This window comes from Pyrus communis, chromosome 16, assembly GCF_963583255.1.
Source record: "Pyrus communis chromosome 16, drPyrComm1.1, whole genome shotgun sequence".
Taxonomy (NCBI): domain Eukaryota; kingdom Viridiplantae; phylum Streptophyta; class Magnoliopsida; order Rosales; family Rosaceae; genus Pyrus; species Pyrus communis.
This window is the reverse complement of record NC_084818.1, coordinates 4,458,275-4,482,902: the sequence shown is the minus strand read 5'-3', so window position 1 is coordinate 4,482,902 and position 24,628 is coordinate 4,458,275. Positions and strand designations below refer to the sequence as shown.

At 37.2% G+C, this 24,628-nt stretch overlaps 3 protein-coding genes across 3 annotated transcripts; 2 read left to right on the top strand and 1 right to left on the bottom strand.

The window, feature by feature from the left end:
• Positions 1-2,993: 2,993 nt before the first annotated feature.
• LOC137720971 (probable LRR receptor-like serine/threonine-protein kinase IRK) lies at positions 2,994-6,858 on the bottom strand. Its single transcript, XM_068460098.1, has 2 exons — positions 4,967-6,858; positions 2,994-4,732 (listed from the first exon to the last, which is right to left on the bottom strand). Exons 1-2 carry the CDS (start codon positions 6,370-6,372, stop codon positions 3,280-3,282), a joined length of 2,859 nt encoding a protein of 952 aa, XP_068316199.1. The 5' UTR covers positions 6,373-6,858; the 3' UTR covers positions 2,994-3,279.
• Positions 6,859-12,022: 5,164 nt separating this feature from the next.
• LOC137720427 (methionine--tRNA ligase, cytoplasmic-like) lies at positions 12,023-16,769 on the top strand. The gene is made up of 12 exons (XM_068459495.1): positions 12,023-12,180; positions 12,269-12,370; positions 12,469-12,639; positions 12,870-12,935; positions 13,202-13,267; positions 13,441-13,575; positions 14,535-14,728; positions 14,898-14,988; positions 15,136-15,204; positions 15,525-15,616; positions 15,702-15,765; positions 16,207-16,769. The coding sequence occupies exons 1-12, from the start codon at positions 12,100-12,102 to the stop codon at positions 16,309-16,311; spliced, it is 1,236 nt and encodes a 411-aa protein (XP_068315596.1). The 5' UTR covers positions 12,023-12,099; the 3' UTR covers positions 16,312-16,769.
• Positions 16,770-18,615: 1,846 nt separating this feature from the next.
• LOC137720970 (two-component response regulator ARR17-like) lies at positions 18,616-19,714 on the top strand. The gene is made up of 5 exons (XM_068460097.1): positions 18,616-18,760; positions 19,115-19,194; positions 19,285-19,368; positions 19,463-19,533; positions 19,618-19,714. Exons 1-5 carry the CDS (start codon positions 18,616-18,618, stop codon positions 19,712-19,714), a joined length of 477 nt encoding a protein of 158 aa, XP_068316198.1.
• The last annotated feature ends 4,914 nt before the right edge of the window (positions 19,715-24,628 follow it).

Genomic DNA, 24,628 nt, shown 5'->3' with positions numbered 1-24,628 from the left:
CGACAAGTGACACTTAAAATATGTCTGAAAACCTTATTTTAATATGGTAGTTTAATTTAATTAAAATAATAAATTATGTTTGGCCTATGGTCCTTTGACCCCCTTGATTGGAAATGATATAAAATATGGGCAAGCACTGTTCATTAAAATATAATTTCTTGCAGGACTATAGGGCTAAAGGAGCCCTTGGCCCTCCTTCGGTTGGAGATAACCTTACCTTTCATGGTTTTAGTAAGCACCTTGAGCACACTTTCGAGAATTCGAGCTTCCGAGGTCAAATTAATCGCAGTTGAAGCATTTGGTTTGATATACTTCTCACCTCCTAAACCCTTGTTTTATTTCTTTGAAGCTCTTATTTCTGCAAAAGAATTGCGTCCTACTTTGCTGGGGTACACTAATTTTTCTTCAGTATGTGTTTGCACTAAACACCAACACATTGCGAGAAAAATAGTAATGTTGGTGTTTAAAGCGGTAGTGTTGATACTTCGATTGGTAGTATTGTGTTGAGTGTAATGCACAATTCCGAAAAGGCAATGCACCACCTCATACGATAAAACAAATAATGTACCACTTGGACGATATGAAAAATGAAATCAAACAACATTATCATAAGGATTCAACGTAGAATAGGAGTGCCGGCTGTCTACTATCTAACGTCCTTCCCTTCCTTCTTTATTTGAGCTTGGAATCGACAATGTAAGATAAACTTACACAGGTAGAGTTAAAGGGCATGTGTTGGTAGGTGATAGAAGGTGGTGCCCCTACCATCAAGGCAAGGCAACCCAACAGCAACAGGCTCCAGTTTCAACTGCTGTGAGACCAAAAGCTAGAGACTTTTAGTTTTACGAGGACATCATGTTGTTGCCCCTCGCCAAAGCAAAAGCATGAACAAAGAAAACTACCAAACAAAAAAGCAGATTTCTTTATTATCTCCAAACAATGAAAGCAGCAAGAAGCAGCTTTGTACAGCTTTTTGTTTAAGTGCTTTTCCATGAGTTATGTAATTTGAATAGTCCTCCCAAGCATTTAGAAGTACTTGAATTGTGAAAGCAAAGTCTTGACCTTGACCGACTGCCCATGCCAAAGCACTTCTTGGGCTTAATGCTCATGTTTTGGTCCTATCAAAGGTAGTGGGTTTCTTCACTTTCAACAACGTTACATGGAAATAAACATTATGATAATTAACAAGCAAAAAATCGATAACAGAGGATGTACAAACGGTTAGAAAGTAGATTAATTTTTCAAGAAACACTTCTGAATAGAAGAATCTCTTTCCGATTTTACATCTCATTCTCCATTCTAATAATGAGAGAAATAGACAAAATGAAATAACCAACCAGTTATAATACAGATTGCTTCTTGAACACATACCAATAATATTTATATAATTAAAAATAAATAAAAAATTAGGGCATTTAATCCTTGTTTCTTTGACCTGCAGTAATCATCCAAATCCAAGGAAAATCATATAGTTTATGAAGGAGCCATGAGCAATTCAAATGCCAATGTATTTATAATTTAATTTAATTAATCTCTTGGGCCCAAAACCATATATTTATTTGGCTGAAAGCATTAGCTAATGGCTGGGGACAACTCATTGGCATTGGCAGTTGCTAAAAGTCTATGCACATGGCTATGCAAATTTATTATATTCTTTGACTACCTTTACCAAATACGGACGTTGTAGTTGTTAGGAGTGCCGCATTTTTTATTGTGCTTTTGGAGAAATTTTCTTACATATAGTTTCGTATACAAACGAATATAAAATAAATGATTGGATGTTTAAAAGAAAAAATTTATAACTGCTTGTATAATGACTTATGGTGTACTCAGCTGTGTTCTCAACACATTAAAAAAATTTATCGTGCCTTTGACTAGAGGAGAGAGAAAAATGAGTTAGACCGTTTTTCTGATTATTTGATAACAACAAGCATATTGATATGTTATCAAGAGAAGAGATCATCTCCGGATTTCTTTTACCAAGGCCACCAGATCAAGTGATCTTAGCTTTTGAAATTTCATTCATCAGCAAAAAATTATTTTAGCTTTTAAAGGGTTAAAACAGGTGGGCTTCAAAGGTCCAGATTACTTGATCTGGTGGTTTTGGTGAAAGAGATTCGAAGATGATCTTTTCTCTATTATCAAATCGTCGATATACTTATTAATGAAAGTTTACATGATAGATAATTAATAACGAATTCTCGTTTTATTAATTAGTCTAACCATTCAGTTGGTTAAACGGTCTAATTGAAATTTTACCCAAGAGGATGGGAAATCTATGCAAGTTACCATCGATTCATTGGAAAGAAAAACATTCGGGAGTTAAAGAGGAATAAACAAATAGCTACTGCAGATAAATATAATATAGATAAATGGGTGGTAAAATATAAAAACATAGCTTCTATTCCGACAGGGAGCTCCCTAATCTATATATATAATATATATATATACATATATACATATATATATATATATAATATAAACGTACAATTGTATATGCCCTACCACTTTGGTTTTTTCTCCCTTTTGCAGTATTCTACCGAGCTCTTTAAATTTATTTGCCTTTAAAGTGAGCACTAAGATTCTCTGGTCTCAGGCCTCTCGACTCACTTTTGACTTCTTGAAATTGTATTTTATATCCCATCATTGGGACACACATGGGGCGAGAATAACAACAAACCCCCCTTCCCATACGTGTCTTGGGAAGTCAATTCTGCCCTAGACGGTGCCACTGTGCCGGTATTTCAATAAAACAGTATTTTGTCGAGCATTTTAACTTTTTTTTTACAACGTAATTTGTTTTAACTTTGTCTACAACGTAATTCGCTTAAAGCTTGAAATACCGTTAAAATGACATTCACGTCGATAGCAATCAGACAACAATCAGACAAACTAAAATGTAGGATCGGTGAAATGTTGCAAAACTTTCCAAGCATTTAGAAGTTAACAAATACAATCAGCTCTGGTAAGAAACATGAACAAAGAGAAATTGGAAGAGTTCATAAGATTAGTCATGACAATTTCTGACCGGGACTCGAATCGGAATCCGGCAAAGGAGAATCTGGTGACCAAGCTACTTGTAGCATGGAGGAGAAACTACAGAAATGTAACACAAGAAATCCACAACAGAAGGATAACAAATACAACAATGCAGAAAAAGAAAAACCAACAATTAAAATTTCCTTCTCCCTCGATGGAACGAACAAACTGGATTCTTCTGTGCCGGATAACTTGTTGCGAATCCCTTCACTGAATATCTGTTAAGATTAGTTTAATCCATCACAACTCCTCTTGGCCTTCGGAAGGACATCGGATCAGCTCCAAAATGTTGACGACCTCCCCCATGTCTGGTCTATTTGATGGCACTTGTGACGTGCATATCAAGCCTAGTTTCATCACAGGTATAGCCTCTTCTGCTGGGAAAATTCCTTGGAGCCGAGCATCAACGCATTCTTCTACCCTGCCTTCTTCCAGTGCTTCTCTCACCATGTCACAAAGCACCACAACATCATCTTCCATGTACTCGACAGGTCTTTTCCCGGTGACAATCTCTAGAACCAAAATCCCAAACCCGTACACATCACATTTCTCGGTTATCTTTACCGTTTTGCAAGCAAACTCTGGTGCCATGTAGCCAAGGGCGCTCTGAATCTTGCTGCTCAGAACATATCGGTCAAGCATTGGCAACAACCTAGCCAGGCCAAAGTCTCCCACTTTGGGTTCGCCTGAGCTGCCAATCAGGACATTGCTGGACTTTATATTGTAGTGAATTATGTTCATCTGGTGCAAATGCGCCAAACTTTTCGCAGTTCCAAGAATTATGTTGAACCGGTCATTCCACGACAGGAAGTTTCCACCTGCTCCATCATGAAGATGCTTGTATAAACTACCACCGGCAACATATTCGTATATGATGAGCTGTAATGATGGAGTCCAGTAATAGCCTTCGATCTCCACAAGATTATCGTGCCTCACTTTCCCCAATTTCTTCACTTCCCTTTCAAATTCTCCTTGAGATTTGACAAGACTAGAAACAGTGAGCTTCTTGATTGCAACTGGTCGTCCATCTCGAAGAACAGTCCGGTAGACTGCTCCAAACCCACCTCGCCCAAGCTCACAGTCCTTGTTGAGCAGTGCATGTGCGCTGGTGCTGAAGTCAGGCTCACCTGAGAACATGACAAGCTTGCCAGAGTTTCCATCTGTTGTAGGGGAATGGCTGAAGTCATCCCCACCTGAAAATGCGAGGGCTGCCGCCGGTTGAGTTGTGGAAGAGGAAGACCGGACACGGAGATTAAGCACAGTAATGGCAATTACACCAATGACAATGACAGCGGCTGCAGCAATGGCAATAAGCGAAGAAATACTGAGTAAGATTCTTCGATGACCAAGATTTGATGAGATTTCTCCTGTGCTGGAGTCAGAAGAGGAATTGGGATTGAGGACAATGGGTTTGGGAAGGACTCCCGGGCAAGACTTATTAACTGCAGAACCACAGAGAGATGGATTTCCAGAGACGGAGGAAGGGGGGATGGTGTTGAAAAAGGCACCCGCAGGTAGTTCACCCTGGAGGTTGTTGTGGGAAATTTTGAAGGAAAGAAGGTTGGGAAGATTGGCTAACTGCTTCGGCAGTCCTCCCGTGAGGCTATTGAAAGACAAGTCCACATTTTGTAAGTTGGTAAGTTTGGACATTGCTGCAGGTATTGGACCAGTCAATCTGTTCTGTGATACAATTCTGGAGAATTCAACCAAAACCAATACATCAAAAACCAACAAATAAATTGTCAAAGAATCTCAAACAACAGAAAAACATACTAGGATTAAGGTAAACACGATTCGTGCGTAAAATTATTCTCATATCTTGATTAAGTAAGTGCAGAGGATTTCTAATATTAACAAGTTACTACCCTTAAAGATTAAGAAAAATTTGGACACGAAAATGAAATGTAAGAGAGTAAAGGGAACTTACAAAGTGGTTAGAGAAGAACAGTTCTCGATTGAAGTTGGAATGGTTCCATTGAGCCGATTCTCGCTCAAGTCGAGATTGTCCAGGACCTTCAAGTCTCCAATGGCCACAGGAATAGGACCAGCAAGAGAGTTACCAGAGAGGTTCAAAACGTGCAAGCTGCTTAAGGCCCCAATTTCAGACGTAATTTCACCCGAAAAACGATTAAGGGATAAATCCAAGACTTGGAGATTCTTTAGTGCATTTCCAGATGATGAAGATAGAGGGATGTTCTTGCTTCCACTTGGTTTTTTCTCTGAAAGTGAAACTTCCTCTGTACCTGCCGCGAGTATCCACACAGGAAGCTCACCCGCCATCGAATTCTTGCTAAAATCTAAAGCCAGAAGGTTTGTGCAATAAGACAGAGACTTTGGCAAGCTACCAGTGAACCCATTTGCAGAAAAATTCAGTACTTTCAAAGACTCAAGATTGCCTATTGAGCTTGGAACTTCACCCGACAATCGGTTGGTAGAAAGGTCCAAAGTCTCCAGGCTCTTCATCTCTCCAATCCACTCCGGAACCTCACCGGAAAATGTGTTCTGGTGCAAATTCAGATAGCTGCACAGGCCAAGTTTCTGCATTGTCTGAGGGAGGTTACCCGAGAACGAATTCTCGCTCAGATCAATGGACCTCAAGAGCAACCAGTTTCCAATTCCATCTGGAACTTGCCCAGTAAACCGATTCCTGGCCAAATTAATTCCTCGCAAATTATTCAATCCTTCAACCCCCTTTGGAATTCCACCCTCCAACAAGTTATCAGACAAATCCAGTGATCTAATCCCACTCAAGGACCAAACCCCAGCCGGAACCGAACCCGAAAACTGGTTCAACGACAAGTTAACAGAAGCTAGACTCGGACACGAGCCCAAACTCTCCGGAATTTTCCCGGAAAACTTGTTTTTCGCCAGAGAAATCACTCTCAGTGACCCACATTGCCGGAAAAACTCTTCTGGAACATCACCGGAGAAACTGTTCTCACTCAAATCGAGAACTCGGAGGTTGTCAATGTGAGCAATGTTAGGCGTTAAGCTTCCGATGAGATTGTTCTTCGAAAGCGAGAGCTTCCGGAGCGCTTGCAGTTGCAGAAGGCCGCGCCCGATGTGACCCGAAAGCGAGAAGTTGTCGAGGTTGAGCTCGATGACCCGGTTGGATCTCGGGTGGCATTTTACCCCGACCCAACTGCAAGCACTGTCATCGTCTTCGCTCCAAGACGCTAACTTTCCCTTCGGATCTTGGATATTCGCCTTGAACACTATCAGCCCCAACACGTCGTCGTTCAGAGACGGGTTCAGAGATCTCGCAAGAACCGGACACAAAACAACGACGGCGAATAGGAGGAGCAGCGTTTTCATGCCTGAAAAGGGTCGCATTGTTCGGTACTCAAGGGCCCCACTAGAAGGACATAAAAACCAGAGAGCTCAAAGCTAAAAGAAAGATGACAACTTTCTCCAACGGCTAGATATATGGGTGAAAGTGCTCCGGAAAACGGCACTGTTTGCCGGTAAGAAGCCCAATAAACCGAAAGAGGGCGTGAAATGGGAAAAATTCACAGCCAAAAACCCCAGAAATTAACCGCTCCCGAGTGAAGAACAGTAGAGCTACAGAGCTCGAACAGTCAACAAAAGTCAAAGAAGAAGCTCCGAGCTTGTTCGATATGAGAACCGCCAAATGCCGAGGCTGGAGTTTTCGAATATCAGCCCGGGAATGCTGCAATGGTGGGGAAACACGCCGGAATTTGCAGCGGGAAAAGCTCCGGCGACGGAGGAGGAGAATTAGGGTTTTGACAAAGCTGAAGGCTTTGAGTATTCAGGGAACTTTCTTGAGAACTTCATTCTCTCTCTCTCTCTCTCTCTCTCTCTCTCCTCTCTCCTCTCTCCCTATCTCTCTCTTCTGTGTGTGTCTGTGACTGTACGTAGTGTATAAAGTCTAATGAGTTTCTGAAAAGAGAAAATTAAATTAAAGTTTCTTATTAACGGCAGAGCAAGGCGGGACCGGCCTGGTAGATGGGGACCTATTTATGAATAAGGATCCTCTTAGGATTTTTTTTTTTTTTTTTTGAGGATTACAAGAATTCTCAAAATACGTTTGTTCATCGTACATTATGTGATCAGAAATTATTTTAAATTAAATGTAAATAGTATCTAATGAAAACTCACCGGATGATATACGATGAGCGGATATCATTTAAAGATCTTCAAGATCATCCTGGCCTATTTATTGCGTGTTGGACACGTGTTGGGATCCTAAAGGGTGTACGGTGTCCGACGTGGAACACGCCCAGTCGTCGTTACGGGTGGCGCTTTATGACCGGGAAGGCACAAGTGGCGGTAACCGTCGACGGAGCAGAATGTGACTGAAAAATGTGTGAAATTACGGTTATGACATGTTGCTGCTAACATTTTTCTGGTAAAATTGTTTCTGCAACGCAGGCATATGTTATAAATTGTCTTTTAATTCTTCGCTTTACTCGATTCAAACATCAGAAATAAATAAGCGCTTGCATAAAGAGCAAAAATGGTGTATTTAAATTATTTAATTTTTATATTCAAATTTTCCGATTCATTGAATAAATTAAAATCAAAATTTTCGAAATAAACAAGATTATAAAAATCATGTGGAGCTGGATAATAAAACTCGACACCTAGCAATTCAATTAGGATTTTGGTATCCTGATCTCATTTTTTTTGCATTGTTTGCACTTGTTCAAACTTAATTAAATAAGCAATAATGCAGATTACCTAAATCAATGATTCACCCTCTTTTAGACTGGCAGTTGATAACATAATCATAAACTAAATTAATAAATAAATAAAAACATGCCTTGTACATCAACAATTATGTTTATCTGCCATTTTAATACCATGTTTATCGGTAATGTTTGGAATGAAAGAGATAGATGAAATATGTTCTTTTTATACATATGTTTCTAAAGCACTTCCCTAAGTTTCAATTTTTGAAAGATACGAGGATAAACAAAAATACCAACCAATTGAAAGGATAAATCAATTGAAAATATGTGTCGTTTTCATGTCATATCCGTTATTTTAATGGATTGTGTCGAGTAACTTGTTATCTTAATGGATTCTCAATAGGTGACCTGATAACGACTCAACTCGTTAATAGGCCGTGTCTTTTCGTGTCGAATTAATTGATCATGCAAGAAATTGTCATGCCTACCTAAGGTCTAGACTGGACAAACAAGTTGTGTACATGTTGTTACATATCATACCCATTATCTTAATGGATTTTTAACGTTGACCCAATCATAACCCAAATCGTTAACGGATTCTAAACAGGTGACCCGATAACGACCCAACTCATTAACGGGTTGACCTAAACCTATTATTATTGTGTAGCTTCGTGTCAGGTTAACAGGTTGACTGAAACTTTTTATTTTCGTGTTGGATTATGGGTCGTGCAAAACATTGCCGGGCATTGTTGGCATGCGGGGGTAATTGTAATTTTCTGGTGCGTAGGGTTTAATTTGCAAAGTTGCTTGCTACCATAAACAGAAGGCACAGCTGAGCTGAGTGAAAAAGTGAGATGAGAGTTGGGTGTGGATAGTGAATAAACAGAAAAAGTGGAGGCAAAAAAGCCATAAAGGCAATTAAATAGTTGGTGAAAGGTGGGTGGTGTAATAAATAAAGAAAATGTGACAGAAGTAGTGTGGTGCAGATTGCTTGGTTGTGACAAGGACTCAACTTTCTTTGCCCTTTATTTTTCTTAAATTACATTGTATTATTAGATTGAGATATTTCATGAAAAATCAGAGTTGGATCCATTTTATGCATGTTGCTTTCTAATTTTAGAGAAGGATTTTTTTTATTATTATTATTCAAAATGGTCTCTGAGATTAATGTAACTTATTACATTGGTCTTTGATATTTGAAATCGATAGAAACAGTCCCTGAGTTTGTCCACTATTGATCATTTTGGTCATTGCCTGGAAAATTTTTGTTAAGTAAGGACCAAAATGACAAATATATCTTCAATTTAATAAAGAATGGGCCAAATAGATATGACAAAAATTGAGGGTATTTTTATCATTTTATTCTTATTTAACAAAGATTTTACATGAAATGACCAAAATGATTGATGATTGATAAATTCAAGGATCAGTTCTATCGACTTAAAATCTTAAAGACCAAGGTGAAGAGTTATGATAATCTCAAAGATCATTTCAGCTAAAAAGCCTTATAGAGAATGAACTTATGAATTTACCAACACTTGATATCCTAACATAGCGTATGGGGAGGTGTAAAGAAGTCTTTCTCGTGTTTTAGAAGAGAGATGTTTATAACAAATAGATCATTGTAGTGGTAATTATGTGTTAAAATATACAGTATTGTATTTGATAATTTGAAATACCATTATAATAATGTACTCGTGTACGTAAATCAAACTGGGCATTCCCTTGATTAATTTTATGACGTGAAGGTTTCATAATTTTGGGAAATCATCACATTGGGTCCAATTGGATTTGTCACTCTTTTTCAATATGCTTGCATGTTAGGGCATGCCATGAGGGAAAAAGGTACCAATTCCCTCTACCAAGCAACACAAATAAGAAGAGAACTTCTACGTCAAGGATTTTATTTATTAATTTACAGTTTGAGACTTCAAATTATGTCAATTTCATCTCATAAAACATATTTCATGCTCAATTTTCAAAAATAAATATTTTTGTGAATGAATGTCGTATCCACTTTTAAATGCAATCGGGATTTCAACTACAAATATAATATAATATACTCTCAACTACTTGATTTATAAATCGCTTACTCACTCCTCGAGCTTTACTGATCTTCAAAGATGCAACATGATCAGCGAAGTTTTGAAAGGGATGGATTGATGGGGCTGTGAAGCTTTGGAATTGGAGTAGCATTTTGTGTTGTCTTTATGCGTTGAGGTTTAGTGCTCACCCTTTTATGGTGAGAATTTGGAGGTTACTCAACTACCAAAAGAATGAGTTCATTGTGCACTACAAAGTTCAGGCTGTCAAGCATTTTCCCCAACTGCTGCCGCTGTCTCCACCCTCTGCAACACCAGATCAAAATGTTAATTCATCTTCCTTCCTCCCTCCCGCCCTCAACAAACCCTACTTTTTTGATAATACAATGATTAATTAATTAATACAAAATTAATCCCAATACTTGTTTAGGTAAATCCATGTATGTAACGACAGTTAAACGACCACTTTTACGGTTCTAATTTTTTTAGAAAAAAAGAGTACGGTGAAAAATGAACATGCGGTGACTAAATGTCATCAGGGCATTTTTTTTTTTTCCACCAGTTTTGTAAGTGGCGGTCGGGAAGAAGAATTCTCTCTCTGCGCCAACTGCTTTATCGGAACGAGAAATGTTAAGAAAACTCTTTCAAAGAGGAATTTTCGATGGATTATGTGTCACATGACATTTTATTGTTAACTTATATGCCAACATTATAAAAGCTTGAGTAAAAAATATGAGATGACAGAGAGTTCATGGAGAGTCTTAGTTTTAAAAGAGTCCCTTAGCATTTCTCTTATCTGGCTTTATAATAAATGTTAAGGGGTCTCTCACAAAGTGAGACTCTCCACATACTCTTTGTCACCTCACAGTTTAATATCAATTTTTGTACTAATATTATAAAACATTATGCCAAGAGCTGATAGAGATTACATAAAAAATTTCATTTTTGAAATAGTCTCTTTACCATTTCTCCTAACTTTATTATTTGATATTTTTATTTTTACTTTTTCACTTTTTTTCTCTTATCCCAAGTAAAATAAAAAGTATGGAATATACTCAATATAGACAATTGACAGTAAAACGACATGGTCCAATTGATGCACCTTCTGCAATGTATTTACCTTTGCCTTTGTGTTTATAACTTGCTTTTTCGGCAATTTATTTGCCTTTGTCTTTGTGTTTTTAACTTGCTTTTTCCGTGGTGTGCCCTCGTTGACAAATTCTCGACCAAAAGAATACCGGCAGCCTTGGAAGGAGGAGGAAAAAACTAACAAGAACAAGACGATGCATGAATGGGACCAATTTTTTTTAACTTTTTTAGTGGAGGGACTCTCCATAATCCATATAGTTGGTAAATGTTAGCCTTTGAATTCTCTGTAACAAGTAGGGGTGGGTACAATACTATTTAATTTGCTTTGCTCTGAAAAAACGTAAGTTAAACTGAACCAAATAATGTTGAGTCAATTTATGTCATTATCAAAGAAAATTTTTCATGCGAAGTCATGCACGTTCATCCCACTTATGAGACTTAGGATAGGTTCTTCAATTTTCAATCAAGCACTCCACATTATAATAACCTAACAACTACAAGAGCAATAGCTTAATAGTTTTCTTTTCTATTACCTCTTTCAACAAAGTGACTACCTAGTGCCACTGAATCAATAATCATGCGCGCTAGTTAGGGGTGGATGTATACTGGGATCAAGGTGATCGCAAGATTACACGGAGTTTGAAAAATTTACATATGAAGGTCTTCCGATTATTCTCCAATATTTGGTACCAGTTCCTTTTGTCCTTACCAAGTGTTTGATATGATGTCTGATGGGCATACCTTGACAGCTTGCGTCAACAATACTTGACAAATTCTCTCAATATCAATCATCAGATTGCTTCGACATATGTCTATATTTGATGACATGCACGCAACATGGTTTGACTAACGAAAACAAGCCCACCAAGTTGTTAGGCAAAATGCCTTAGTGAAACAATGAATTTTTTTTGCGCACTTTGCGCTCTGTTTCTAGATCAACCCTATGACCTCCCAAGGTTCGAATCCTAAATCTACCACTAGCAATCGCCCAATATTATGAAACTACATGGTACAATATAAGTGAGCGACATACTTAACATAACATGTTGTTGATAATTTTTCAGTGTGACGGTGACTGGAAAATGACCTATTTACTCCCATTCACTTTATTTATTTCTCATGGGCTATTTGGGCTTTTCAATAGTGTCTTTATTTATGGTGAGCCCAAGGAAGCCCAAATCATGCAAAAACCCTAAATCTCCCAATTGAATTTGCGCACTCAACTGAGTCAACTTTGAACTGAGAAATTGTAGAGCTCTGATTTGTGCAGGGAAGAGATGGCAGTTAATGGAAGCACCAGCGTAAGCAGAAAGCAGCTGATACTATCAGCTCTCTGCAAATACTTCTCTCTCGATCCTGTAAGCAACTTCATATCTCTCGATCAGCTTCAAGTTTTTAACTTTTCTGCCACTTTGATTGCTCAAGTTTTGAGCTCGATATCTGCAGAAATCGTTGCCGGAAAACATCGCTGGCGATGAAGTCACGAGCTTGTACTCAACCGTACTCAAATCAGCCAAAAACGGCGCCGCAGGGGAACTAAAACATGGGGTAATGTTTTTTCACTGCCTCAAAAGCTTAGTTGAATTGGATTTCTGGTAACTTTTATGTGATCTGCAAGTAAAAGTTTTGTGTTTTGGGGTTTGTAGGTGGTGAATTGGATAAGATATGCAGAGGGTTTTCCTACAGATTCCCAGGCATGCTCTGGAGCTCTCAAGGGGTTGAATGAAACCTTGGCTGACGTGTCAGTGCTTTTGGGCAATGGGTTCACCCCCTCTGAAGCTGATGCTGTTGTGTTTGCTGCAGTGCATTCTTCTGTGGTATGGATAATGGATTGTTCTTCTGCATGCATGCGTTTGATCTTGTTTCGCATTTTTCGATACTTTTGCGATTTGTAACTCTGTTGATGTTTTTGCTTAAGAAATGCAAGACTTTTTAGTTGTTAGTATTTTCTGGAATTCTTTTTGAATTCGGGCACGCACATTTTGTCCCAATGTGGCAGCAATGGCGCTTGAAATCATGGTGATTTTGTTGAGTGGTTTATATGCAGATTGGACTTTCAAATTCAGATAGGCAAAAGTTGCCGCATTTGTTGAGATGGGTGGATTACATCCAGGTACGTCCCCATGTCGTGAGTAGTGCTGTTATCTTTAATTCAGACTCAGTGAAGGTTCAATCTCACTGTCCACTGTCCAGGGCTCTCCCTTAAGTTTATGAGCAACACTTATCAAACCGTGCCAGTAATTTCGGGTGGAATAAAGTACCATGTGGTTACAACTTCTGTCATTAGATGCAGAAACATGAGTTTCTTGTTATTGTTTCCGCGTGTAGCTTTCAGAAATGTCATAGTCAACTAGTGCTCACAACTTTTTTCTCCTCCAGAACAAGGTGGATTTCGGGGACATACTTGAGAAGATAGTGATAGAGAAGGATAAATTTGATTTTCGAGTAAGTAAAATCTACTATTTAACTTGAATCCCTATTTCAGTTTTGCTTCTGTGAACCTGATATTGCAATACAAGGGAAATATTAAATGTTGAAAAGATAGTAAAAAAATGTTTTCTTGTAAATCACAAAGTTGACTTATGTTACTCCGTATCCTTTGATCGTTATGCATGCAGAAGTTGGATGAATTGCTGGGAACAAAAAGTGCGGGTAAGGTGGAAATTGATTCAAATGCAAAGAAGACTGTTCAAAGCGCAAAAAGTGCAGACAAGCCAGAGGCAGACCTGAACACAAAGAAAAGTGATGCTGGGGTACATCCTTTTAAATTTTCACCTGTTCTTTATCGTGTACAATCAAATAATCTTACCCACATATGAGATGTTTCTTTATAATCTTATTAATTGTAAATTCTATGGCTATACGTACATGCATAATGATGCTTCATACATGTAGTTAATAGAAAAACTCAATTATTTGAGAAGAAAATTTATATAGTTATCTAACTTATCTTCTAAGAATGCTTTGGATTTCCTGCAAGGATGAATTCATGTAATTTCTTTTTAGAAAAAAAACATAGAATTGTGAAATAATTAACGGTACCAAACAGTGTAGTAGAGTAGGCTCATGCACCACTGTTCCTTATCCGAAGACCAAGTAGCTAGATGTATAATTATGGGTATCCACCACCTAAGTTCTTTAACTTTTATTACAAACAATACCCATACTACTATGTGAGATATCTGTACAAAACTACTTTAGTTGTATAATTAAACTTTCTAGATAGAAATTTCCATACTGTTCCTTTCAAATATAACTGGGAAGAACCATATTGCCCTTCATCAGTTAGTTGACCAACATTATATCTGATCTCTCTATTTCAAATATAGATGGTTGGGTTTCTGGAGTAATGCTATTCAGACCATGTTTTTATACCACATTTCGATACCACCTTAGGTGGCATCTGATGTGGACAGCCACATCATTTGAAAAATTTGCAAAACCCAAGGAAAGGAAGGAGAAAGACTCCTTGTATACCACAATCATCATTTAATTAACTAGTTTTTCTTAATTATTATTTTATTAAATAATGAACTAAATTTAAAAATCCGATTAATTCATATGAAGTGGCTGTCCACATCAAATGCCACCTAAGGTGGTATGAAAATGTGGTACAAAAACATGGTAAACTATTACAGTCCGAACCAATGCTTCTACTTTCAGATTTCCTTGGTATACTGTTCTTTGATGACCTTTTTATTGGAATTTTTAGGTAAAGGCAGCAGGAGATGAGAAAATTATTTCGGATAAGAAAGCAGATAAAAAAGCAGATAAGAAAGCTACTGAAGAGAAGAAAAAATCGCCAGAAACAGAGGCAGTTGAGAAAGACAAAGAAGTAAGTGTCAGTTTATTGAATATACAGGTTGGCCTCGTGCGCAAAGCTTGGAAGCATCCGTCTGCTGATAGGTGTGTGGGCTACATTTTTTCTCTTTCTTTTTGTCTAGGTGCCCCATTAATTCATTAAAAAGCTAATTAAACTGCTGGCTGTCTTACCTTGAAGTTTGGACTCTGAATGCTATTGCATATCTGGAGGATGCAAAATCAGTCATAACCCATGTTTTAAAACTTGATACAGTTTACTGGTTGAGGAGATAGATGTTGGAGAAGCTAAATTACGGCAATTGGTTAGCGGCTTGGCAAAATATATCAGTCCAGAGGAGTTGACAGTATGGTTACTACTTGATCTTTTGGAACTAGACAGTTTTTGACATAATCTTTTGCATATTTTCTGTTCATTTTATTTTCATAGTTGTTAGACAGATGAATGTCACACTTAATTTCTGATGTATCCACTCGGTGCATGCACTATGCAGAACCGTCATGTTGTGCTGATTACGAATGTGAAACCTGGGAAGTTACGGGATGTGATGTCACAAGGACTGGTACGTGTCTCTTCTCATTTAACTTATATTTTTTGCTGCTGAGGTAGTTTTATGAGTTGGAAACGGGATGTTGTTTACTCCTGCACTGCTTAACTAGTAATCAAAATCATGTCTTCATTATCAAATCTATACTCAAAGTATTCAAGTTTTCACTCCAATCGGTCATAGGCAATATTTATAATCCCACCTACTATTCTCTAGTATAAGATTCCAAATTGGCTTATGAAGAGTCCTTTATTAGGGAAAACTGAATGTTTCTAAACTTAGCTTCTACAAGACACATATAAAGGTATGGATTTCATTTGTGTGCATGTATTCAGGTGCTATGTGCTTCTAACGAAGATCACACCCTTGTAGAGCCTTTGCTCCCTCCACAAGGGGCTAAACCGGGGGAACGTGTGTCATTTTGTGGGTTAGTTAGTTGAAACTACTTGGAGCTTAAACAGACATTTTCTTTCATTGGTAACTTCTCTTGACGTGCACTTCTTTCTATTCAGGATTGATGGAAAGCCAGAAGATGTTCTGAACCCAAAAAAGAAACAGCTGGACAAGATCACACCAGTATGCTTTCATTGCTCTTGGTTTGTGGATTTTCTTAGTGTGATTAGGGGACAACCATAGATGTGCTGCCTTATTTAACTAGACAGTTCGCAACTTAAAAAGGAACTTGTAGTCCACAAATTACTGCCTGGCTAACCATTCAAAAGTTCACTTGAAAACTCTGGGGTACCAGGGGTGTCCCAATCCGTATAGGAATCAATTTGTTGATAGGCCTGTGTTTCTATTGATTGTGAATCCGTTGCTGCATTTCTTTTATGTGTTGGAAATTATGATGTAATTTTACGGAGGCATTGACAGGTATTACGGTTGTGGCAATTTGGTCAGAATAGTCATAATCTCCGCTCTCATCAATTTTGCATTAAGTATCTCTACACATTGCATTTATGATGCTTCAAAGTTAAAATTGGGCATATGAATCTCATGTGTGTTTCATCGTTGCAGCATCTTTTCACTGACGATAAGGGCGTGGCTACCTTCAAGGGTATTCCGTTTATGACCTCGGCTGGGCCTTGTACATCATCCATCCCCAAGGCAACCATCAAATGATCATAACTTGCCCTTACAGCCATTGTAACTCTCATTATTCAAGGAAGTTCTCGCTCACCATGCAGTTCTACTTATTTGATGTGAAGATGTTATGGAATTACAGGTTCATGTTTTGTTTTCGGTAAAGAAAATTGCTTTCATGTCGCTTATACTGTTATATCAAATGGTTTCACACAATCAATTTGAACCCGGAGATGAAGTGCCGATGTGCCATTTCAAATTAGGCTAGGAGGATTACGAGAAAAACCTGTCTAAACCCGTTTTTAGGTCGCTTGCACATACTTGTATGTGCGAGAGACCCGTTTTGTGAAACAAAAGTACAAATGAGCAGAGTCAAGTTTTACCCTCATTAGGATAAGAGGGAACCAATCACGAGAAATTTAATGTGTACTGCAACGCATTGTATGTCTCATTTTAAAGTATATTTTATATTATGACATGCGATGCATCATTTTCTATTTCAGTACAACGAAAACTCTCCCACTACTCACAACGAGATTGATATAACTCACATTTTCCCTTAAAGCTAGTCAAAGCCATAACAAGTAGACCAAATGGCAAGGACAAGTCGACGTCAGTTACCAAGAAGTTGTTATCCGAGATGGATTTACCAGTCTTTCTGTTATCTGTTGTTGAAATTGTACTGTATGCTTTCTAAATTGCAATTTACTGAACAAAGCACGCATTGAAATTTGAAGGTTCAGCTCTTCACCCTAGTCCGCAGGCACCAACTAGTAATAAGAGGGAGATCGGTTAAGCCACACGATGAGCAACCTAATTTGGTATTAAATTCGTCATCCACGAGATTTGAATCTAAGACCTTTCACTTCTAAGCGAATAATAAAACCACCAGAGTATAGTTATTACTGAAAGACTCACTATTTGGTCCGTGCAAATTGTCTGTTGTTGTTTTGAGTATTGAGTAGAAAGAAGGACATGACAAAGGTCGTGTGTATTTACGTATGTAATCTGTAATATGTATGTGTCGGATATGCATGGATTCTGCACCAAGACAGATGGGATTCGGATCTTTTTGACGTATGGTGATATGGTGTAGTAACTCCACCCCCTCCATCCTTTTGACCAGATTTACTCAAGCAACCACCAATTTTGCTGTTTTTCAATCCAATCCACCTTTTTCAAAACTATGAAAGGAAATTCAAATTTGAGTCCAAAGGGGACTACATTAACGTAAGTTTGCTCAATTCTTCTTGAGTACCTATATGCACTAAAGACTAAACGTTATCACTATTTAATCGAGCAATCTTCTGTTACTTAAATCAAGTTATTAAATCAAATTCAACGATTAAATATGTGTTGTGTCAAATGTTTGTTGATATATACTTAAGAAATATTAAAATCAAAATTCACTTTGGCACTCTTGTCCTTAACCATTAATCGAAGTTTTCATAGAGCACTAGTTGATGTTTCTTCCTAAATAGAACTAGCATTTAGAAAATTATCCTGAAAAAAAAAACATGAAAATCAAGATTTACAAATACAAAAGATGGGATGCACTTTTTTATAATGTAGAATATAATTGAGTGATATATAAAATGAGCGGCTGAAATTAGAAGTAGAAAATATATTAGTAGTACATATTAAATATAACAGTAAAAAACATTGAGTTCTACCTAACATTAGAAGAACACTCGAAAACTATGGATTTTAAAATTGTTGGGGGTTTGAATTTATGCCACAAGGTCCAAAAGGGGTAATAATGAGGTCATGGTTATTGTTGTATCAGCAGCCAGCAGCAGTAAAAACCTGCTATAAAATGAATCAAATGGCATAATTTAGCAGCTGTATCCATGCAGATTGCTGAATTCTGATACCGACTAATTTTCTCTGCACACAGAGAGAGAAAATCATAGAGATAGAGAAGATAATAAAATATACCAAGTCACAGATATTTCGTGATCTTCTTTGGGTTTCTACCTTTGATTTGATTCGATTCAGTTCTCTCTCTCAAATCTCTATAAATACAAAAATCCCACCTTCCAGAATCCACATTACGTGTTGTTCAAACATTTCCCATGAGTTTGTTTGTTTAAGTTTTAATGCACGAATTTGAATCCCCATATGCTTAATTGTTACTGTCAGATTCAGACAAGTCGTTTCGTTTTTGGTCTTATGTAATTAAATCGTGCCTGTTACACGGTTACAGGCTACAGCAACTGCGTTTGTTATAAGTCTCTCTCTCTCTCATTCTGCAGTTACGTCTTTGCTTTCTTTTGGCTATTATTTTTGTAAGTTGGTGGGTGAGAGAGTGAGAGGAGTTATTATTTCTAGGGTTTAAGAAATATGGAGGCTTCTTCTTCTTCTTCTTCTTCCTCCTCCTCAAAGGGTTTCATAGCAAATGTGGAGCAACCCCATGTTTTAGCCGTCGATGACAGTCTCATCGACCGAAAACTGATCGAAAAGCTGCTCACAAATTTGTCTTGCAAAGGTAACAATCTCTCTGCTTGAATCCTGCACAACCCTCCATTTTCTTCTTTCTTTTTTATAGTTTGCTCTATATTCTCATGCTAATTTACTTGAAAATAAATGGTAGTGATTTTTACACTCTTGTTTTCTCCGTGCACGAGGAGAAAGTTTAAGTGTAGGAATCACCTCCCAGAAGAAACGCTATATTGTACATTTTAATGGTTTATTTATTGCTTAATAGAAAGATTAAGAGGACTTTATAATGGTTAATTAAATTAATATTAAGCTGTTTAATGGAAATAAAGTATATTAAAAACAGAGTGTATTTTTGCTTGGTAAAATAAAAAAGCTAATGATTTTCTTCTATTTGGTGCAGTGACAACTGCAGAAAATGGGGCAAGGGCGTTGGAGTTTCTGGGCTTGGGAGATCAACAACAAAATAGCTTGAAGAGTAATGTGAGTAGCTAATTACCATTAATCCATCGTATTAATTCAATATTTAAGCTTTACACTGAGAAGGGAGAAGGGTCTTGTTCTTACTTGCAGGTTTCAAAATCAAAGGTAAATCTGGTAATTACTGACTATTGCATGCCGGGAATGACAGGCTATGAACTTCTCAAGAAAATCAAGGTATTGCAGATTTTTTGTTAAATTTTTAGCATGTAATTAATATGGTTTAATATATAATCATGCTTTATTTTCTTAATTACACTTTTGCAAGCAGGAATCATCAATCATGAAGGAGGTTCCAGTGGTGATTATGTCATCTGAAAACGTACCGAATCGGATTGACAAGTAAATATGAACTGATTATTTGTTCTTTCCTTTGTTTTTTAACGTTTTGTTTTATTTATGGTTTTAATTTCTAATTAACAACAGGTGCTTAAAGGAAGGAGCTCAAATGTTCATGCTAAAGCCACTGAAACAGTCAGATATAAAGAAATTGAGATATCATTTGATGAACTGCAATAGCTAGAAAAACGTGTCTTTTTTTTTTTTTTTTTCTGGAGAAAGAGTTGGAAATAGCCTAAGAGCTAGTTCAACTACTAAGTTTTTCTCTGGAACATAGCATGGTATGCACTGGAGATTTAGTCTATTAATTTTTTTATATTTTCCCTATGACATAGGAACTTCCTTCAATATGCTAATTTTTTATTTTGGGTTTTGTTTTGTTCAGGACTTGTTATCTCCACCTTTTTAAATTATTGTTTGAGGCACAAATACTTCAATTAGTATTCATCTTGTTTAGGAACAAAAATTATCAAATTGACTTTTTAGAAAAATGAAGGAATGCTATTCTATTGCTTCCAATTACTTCCAATTAGTATTTATCATCTTTGTTTTAGTCATTAGTTTGAACAAATCAAAGGAAATTCAGTGGCCAGATTTTGAAGAGTGCAGAAGGAGAAATCACTCATCATGTCATGCAATTTCTTGAAATTATTATATATGTACAGAAGTTGTATATAATGATTAAAAAGGAAAAGAAAATGGACAGGAAAATTAGAGTCTAAATTCAATGACCTATATGATTCTTGGATAATTTGCTTTGCAATTTGCAGAGAAAAAGCTAAAGAATCATGAGATGTACAATCAAAATCAATCATATTCAAATCAAAATTCCTAACTGCAACAATTTCTTAATTGATGGAATTTGGATTCTTGTAGACTTTTGACATATGCCAAATCCCTAACTTTCTATATATCTAAATGTGTTCTTCTCCCCAAGGACCCCAAACCTTCATCTTCTGCAGGATAACAAGGAAAATATCGTGATTCACTTCCTCATCAGAGACAAGCCCTCGAAAATAAACCTCAAATACGCGCAATCACCCATGTATGCTTTTGTCCAACCCTTGATCTTTCCTTGACATGTATATTTATTTACACAAGGATCCAGGACGTACCAAATAAAAAAAGATGCAGCAAAACCTCAAACATTTCCACCAACGCACAATTGAGGTCATGAAAACTCATGGAAATGTCTCTGGTGGTGATGGAGGTGGTGGTGGTGGCGGCACTTATCCAATCCAAAGCACTGCATGACAGGAAACAATGTCACGAACACGCATCTCCCTATCCCTCTAGATATCGAGGACACTGAAAAACAATGGCACGTCCTCTTTGGATTTCGTAGGCTCTTCTTTATTCCGTTGATGGAGTGATCATGGCCAACACAGCGAGAACCGCAACGCTGACGCTTTCCCATTACCTACTAGCAGTCACCTAAAAAAATCCAAAATCCATGTATGCATATCAAAAAACTGACGACCCAATTGCTTAAAACAGAAAGGATAAAAAAAAAAAAAAAAAAAAAATCAATGTTCATAGCTTTTTTCAATTTTTGCTTAACATACCTTGAGAAACTCTTGGTGTTGGCGATGGGGAGCTTCAATTTTCTCTCTTGGTTTTGACAAGAGAGAGAGAGAGAGAGATTGAATCACAACTTGTTTAGCAATGCAATTTGATTTAGAAGGTTGAAATGGAAGCTGCTTAAAGTTAAAAGATAGAGTTTAAAAATTAATCAACTGATTAAACTTGTTTAATTATGGATGGATGTGATTAACTAGAAGCCAAAAGAACATGCTTTTTTTGATAAATAGCGATCAAGGTTCCTTGTTATTTGTACAAGCAAGGTGCATCTTTTTCTTGCGCGTTGCTTGTGTGGTTGGCAATGGCATTCCTACTCTTTTGCGATTTTAGTTTTTTTTTTTTTGTGTGCGTAAAAATTAACTGTGGAAGGGTAAATGTTCTGTCGAGTCACACATCCTTATTGGACTAGAATGTATTAAAAGTCTAAATTAAGAAACTACATTTGTAATATGTGCACCATGCCCGTCCGAACAGATCGATGATGGTAACAAGACCCCTAGGAGCAGAGAATGGGTTATATAGAAGTTTATTCCCACATTATGGATCGCGACTTTCGGCGGTCCCTCAGTCTATGATCCTCCAATTTATTGAGCTCTACTCGCTCGTCTACGCTTCGACCCGGCAAGTAATAAATTAGTAGCTAGGTTTCTACTTTTTACATTGGTATGGAGAGAGATTGTTAAGGTCTTAACACATTAGGTGTCATTAGGTGCAAAAGGAAAGATTAAATTAGACATTAAACATGATCTATGAAGTTGTTTATGACAAAGAAATTCACTTTGGGGTCTATAATTAGGGTTAGTTGTAATATTGGTTCTTAAATTAATGCCCGAGCTTCGTTCCCGCAGTTTATTTGTGATTATGTGCTCCTCAAATTTGGTCACTTATTGCACATTAAGTCATTTATGTCAATTATGTCTCATTTCTCGCATATTTTAGGAGGGCAATGATTTTTTCACGTTCCTCCAAAATTTGTTACTAATAACACATCACACCCCTCCCCGACCATCACAAACCCCACTCCTCTCCTCCTCACCCTCAATCAGCCTCGACTTCCCCTCCATATCCACTCTTCCTCTTAGAGCAAGTCCAGCGTTGCTGGGTGCTCGGGGGACAGGCCAGAGAAAAGGGGCCCGAGGCCCTGTGGACAGGCTCCAGCGTTGGAGAGCCCGAGTAGAGGTGGAGGCCCGAGCTCCGGGCCCGTGGAGAATTGCCAGCCCGAGAGCCCGAGTGGATGTGACGCCAGCGCTGACGTTAGGCCATTTTTAATTTTTTTTCAATCAAGCGCATGCACCCCACTCGCGCGTGGGGGCGTGTCGCCGACACAAAATAAAAAAAAATAGTGCTTTTTCAGTTACCATTGGGAAGCCACGTGGCTTCCCACGGTACGTTCGATCTCAATGGTAAAAAAAAAAAAAAACAGTCTTATTTAATATCCATCGTTCGATCTGAGATCAACGGTGGATATTAATCTACTTTATAAATAAATAAATAAAAGAAAAAATAGTTTTAAAATTAAGAAAAGTTACCGTTGTGACACGTGGCACAATCTGGAGTGTTGGAATTCAAATTTTTTTATATCCAACGGCAAAGATTAATTAGTTGAATAAAAGTTTAAAAAAAATTGTAAAAAATTCAAAAAAAAAATCTGAAATTTAAAAAAAAAAAAAAATTGTTTTTACTTTTCTATAACTACCTTTTCATTATCATCTACCTTACACCACAATTTCATATTTTCTCAACTACTTTCAATCACATTCCTTTCTTTCTTTCAAAGTTTCAATCCATTTTTTTTTTCAACAAAATGACTACTGATGTAGGTATGAATTGGTCGCTTCTTGAAGATGTTGCATTGTGTACTAGCTGGGTTGAAGTTACTCATAGTTCGCTTACGAGTAATGAGATGCAGTTGCGAGAAATGTGAAGTCTTATTCATACCAATTATCTTGAGAAAATTGGTTAATAATCTTATCAGAAATGTGGAGTCTTATTCATACCAATTATCTTGAGAAGATTAGTTAATAATTTTATCAGAAATCCATCACCAATAATTGTATTTTAGGATAATAACACGTGGCATAACGAGTACGATTAAAAAATTTATCGGAAATCCATCCCCAATAATTGTCTTTTCGGATTTTATGACAAGTGGCACAACGACAATGATTAAAAATCTTATCCGAAATTACAAATAAAATTATTTTGTATTATTTAATAATACTTCAGATAATGACACATGACGCAATGAGAACGATTAAAAATCTTATCCGAAATTACAATTAAAATTATTTTGTATTATTTTATAAATAAATAAAATACTAATATTTTATTGCCTATTGCCAGGGCTATTGAAGTGTAACGGTGGAGATGCAAGGGCTATTACCAGGGCTATTACTGTTCATTAAAAGCAGTTACTATTCATAAGGTGGATTGAATAGTGAATAGCCTGGGGGGAGGGCTCCAACACTGGAGTTGCTCTTAGAGCATCTCCATCCGTTGATGGAGGGCAAGGGCAATGAAATTGCTTTTACTATTTACTAACTATTTACTCTAAACAGTAATTGTCTATGTGTAAGTTCACTCGTTTCGAAGGAATAAGACAATGGCGATTATTATTCACAAATATATTTTTAATCTTTGCTTCGTCTTATTCTCACATATTTTTATCGCTGTAGATTTTTGGATAATGTAGAATGTTTAGTTTGCAAATGTGTTGAACTTTGCAAGATTTTTAAAGTATGAATTTTGGAAGTTATTTTATTTTATTTTATTTGGTAATTCTATGATTTTTTAGAGTTAGACTAATCCTAATTATTAGATTGGGCAATTTTTCGAAATCAAAGATCACAAAGAGCTGTGTAGTGAGCTGCGGCATAAAAAAGTCAGCTGGGCTTCCCCCCGCCGGGGGGTTGTCTGCTGGGCTTTCACTCGAGCGCAAGCGCTTGCAATTGTTGAAGGGGCCTTTTTATCTAATTGCCTCCCACAATTTCCACCGGTTGACGTCGTTTGTTTGGTCCAAATGCAATACATCCAATTGCCAGTCTATCAATAGCAACCATTACAATCGGTAAGACTTGCGAAGTATTAACTTTTATGCATAACCCGAAGGCTATAATTTCGTCCCAGAACACAGGCTACCAGAAAATATAGTTGCAACAACTGATGCCAAAGCTGCTTTGCCGGGTGCCGATTATCGCTTTCATGCGGTCCCTGTGCAGGTCTTTCATTCCCATTCCTATCCTGGTATTACATTAATAACTTAGGGTGTGTTTCACACTGCTTCTAGAGGTTAAAAGCGCTTTTTGACTGCCAGGAGAAATTTTTTAGTGTGACCAGTACACGGGGTGGTACATCACGTGTCACTATACCAATGATGGGATATGTGTGCTAAAAGTTACTAACTTAAAAAATAAAATTTTCTCGACAACTAGAGGCTCTTCTTACTACATTTGGCAGAGAAACCTAAACTTGATTATCGTTTGTAGAAATGCACTTCCAAGTGTGCTTCTCGAAGAAA

Coding starts and splice junctions, on each gene's coding strand:
- LOC137720971 (XM_068460098.1), bottom strand. CDS start 6,372: ATGCGACCCTTTTCAGGCATGAAAACGCTGCTCCTCCTATTCGCCGTC. Junction 4,733..4,966: donor TGTTCTTCTCTAACCACTTT/GTAAGTTCCCTT, acceptor TGAATTCTCCAG/AATTGTATCACAGAACAGAT.
- LOC137720427 (XM_068459495.1), top strand. CDS start 12,100: ATGGCAGTTAATGGAAGCACCAGCGTAAGCAGAAAGCAGCTGATACTA. Junction 12,371..12,468: donor CAGGGGAACTAAAACATGGG/GTAATGTTTTTT, acceptor TGGGGTTTGTAG/GTGGTGAATTGGATAAGATA. Junction 13,268..13,440: donor AGGATAAATTTGATTTTCGA/GTAAGTAAAATC, acceptor TTATGCATGCAG/AAGTTGGATGAATTGCTGGG.
- LOC137720970 (XM_068460097.1), top strand. CDS start 18,616: ATGGAGGCTTCTTCTTCTTCTTCTTCTTCCTCCTCCTCAAAGGGTTTC. Junction 19,195..19,284: donor AAAATAGCTTGAAGAGTAAT/GTGAGTAGCTAA, acceptor TCTTACTTGCAG/GTTTCAAAATCAAAGGTAAA. Junction 19,534..19,617: donor GTACCGAATCGGATTGACAA/GTAAATATGAAC, acceptor AATTAACAACAG/GTGCTTAAAGGAAGGAGCTC.